The 2,143-nt window shown below is 37.3% G+C and overlaps 1 protein-coding gene across 1 annotated transcript; it reads right to left on the reverse strand.

The window, feature by feature from the left end:
• Window positions 1–235: 235 nt before the first annotated feature.
• Window positions 236–1,394, reverse strand: LOC145067172 (uncharacterized). Its single transcript, XM_079014369.1, has 3 exons — window positions 914–1,394; window positions 462–551; window positions 236–387 (listed from the first exon to the last, which is right to left on the reverse strand). Exons 1-3 carry the CDS (start codon window positions 1,392–1,394, stop codon window positions 236–238), a joined length of 723 nt encoding a protein of 240 aa, XP_078870495.1.
• Window positions 1,395–2,143: the final 749 nt, after the last annotated feature.

The raw sequence follows: 2,143 nt of genomic DNA on the forward strand, positions 1-2,143 counted from the left end.
GGTTCTCGCTACTATCAAAAGGTAATCATCTAAACTTGTATTAGTTGTAGATTTCAATTTTTATAGTATGCTAGATTAGGGTTTGCAAGCTTTGGATATTTTGCATGTACAATAGAGAAACCTAGATCCAAAGCTTTAGGGTTTTGCATGTGCACATAGGAATGTTCTTATGCTCAAAACCCATCAACACTTCATTATTAAGTTCACCATTTAGAAAAGCACTTTTAACATCCATCTAGTAAATCTTAAAGCCTTTGTGAGCAGCATAAGCAAGAAAGATTATGATGGCTTCAAGACGTGCAACATGAGCAAAGGTTTTGTCATAATCAATCTCTTCAATCAGTGTGAATCCTTTGGCCACCATTCTTGCTCTATTTCTAATAATGTCTAATTTTTTTTCCGAAACACCCATCTAGTACCAATAATGGGATGATTATGAGGAGGAGGGACGAGAGTCCAACCTTCATTTCTATCGAATTCTGCCAATTCTTCTTGCATGACTGTAATCCAATCAACATGTTCTAGTGCTTCTTTGATGGATTTGGGTTCAACTATTGAGATAAATGCCGAAAAATGACATTCATTTTGACACTTGTGGCAAAACGAGTTTGTACACCAGCATTTGGGTTTCTAATAACATGGTTCGGAGGATGATCCTTAGTCTAAACATGTATTCTCGGAAGCATTTGTGTAGTATATGATCCAATATCAACAATGGGGTTGTGTTGCTCCCCGTGAATAGTTTGTACTTGTGGATGATGCTGCCCCTGAACTTCTGAACCGGATAGGTTAACGTCATCATCAGGTGGGAAATCAAAGAAATTTGCATCATCAACGTTGTTGATAGGATTAGAGTTGAATTCAACAGCTGCATCTTGGAACCCATCCACATTTGATTCAAAGGAAGGTTGACCATTCTCCCCCTCAACCTGAGAAGTTTGAAACGGTTCGGAATCAAATGGAGGAAGACTAGGTGTCAGATCGGAAACATTTTTGGAGATCGGAGGTTCGGTTGATGAGGTGTGTCTTGTTCGAGATTCCGAATCAAGAGCTGTTTCTGAGGGTCCGAACAAGGTTTCAAAGTCAACTTCATAGATTGTTTGCTGGTTCGGACATCCTGGCACTAGATCATCGGACTCCATGATGTGAATTGTAACATGAGTTGGGCCAGAATTCCAAACGAAATTGTAATCAAAGGTAACATCAAAACTTTCTTCCAGAACATGAGTTCTTCGATTAAGAACTCGATAAGCCTTTGATTTATTAGAGTATCCAAGAAAGATGGCATCATCAGCTTTGGGTTGGAACTTGGTAAGCTGATCACGATTGTTCTTGATGAAGCATCTACATATAAAAACGTGAAGAAAAGAGATACTTGGCTTCCGACCGTTCATGGCTTCACATGGTGTTTTTGGTGGATTAGGTGTCTAAGTTCATAACTATTTCTAGAATGTACTTGACCCGATTAGCATGATCCATTTGGGTTGCATGGCATCATGCATTTGGATAGACTAAAATGAGAGAAATAACACTTAAGGTTTATTAATATATTATAAGTTCTAATATATTAATAGTATTGTTTAATTAGTATTGATCAAGAATTAATGGAATTAATTAAGTGATCAAAAGAAGGCTAATTAAATATATGGGTTGATTGTGTAAATCATCCATACTTATATAATGGGCTATTGCTTCATGGATTATCAAGTTAGGCTAAAACCCATAGGATGCTCCATGGTTGTTATAGAACCCATGGGTCATGGAAATGAAAAGTCATGACAATTAGGGTTTACATGGTGTAACCCTAATTGTAATACACTATATCAGCATCACTTTGTTCACCAAAATCGGCAACTAAGAAGACAAGTGAGGGCTAGCTGATTTCTAAGTGTTCTTCATTTCTCTCTAAGTTATTCCAAGTGCATTTGGTGTTGTGTGAGACATTTGAGGCATCACACTTGAGGTGCTAGGCTCACAAGGTTTTCAAGGAATCCAATCTACTACATGGTATGTTTTGTTGCTTACTTTTGTGATTAAAATTCCCCCATGTATGCTAGATAGGATATAAACCTTGGAAAAACAAATTTGGCATGTATCATATATAAAACATAGATCCAAGGTTTCTAGGGTTTCATGTACACCA

This window comes from Lactuca serriola, chromosome 8 (genome assembly GCF_051521515.1).
Source record: "Lactuca serriola cultivar US96UC23 chromosome 8, Lser_US96UC23_V15, whole genome shotgun sequence".
In the NCBI taxonomy this organism is placed as follows: Eukaryota; Viridiplantae; Streptophyta; class Magnoliopsida; order Asterales; family Asteraceae; genus Lactuca; species Lactuca serriola.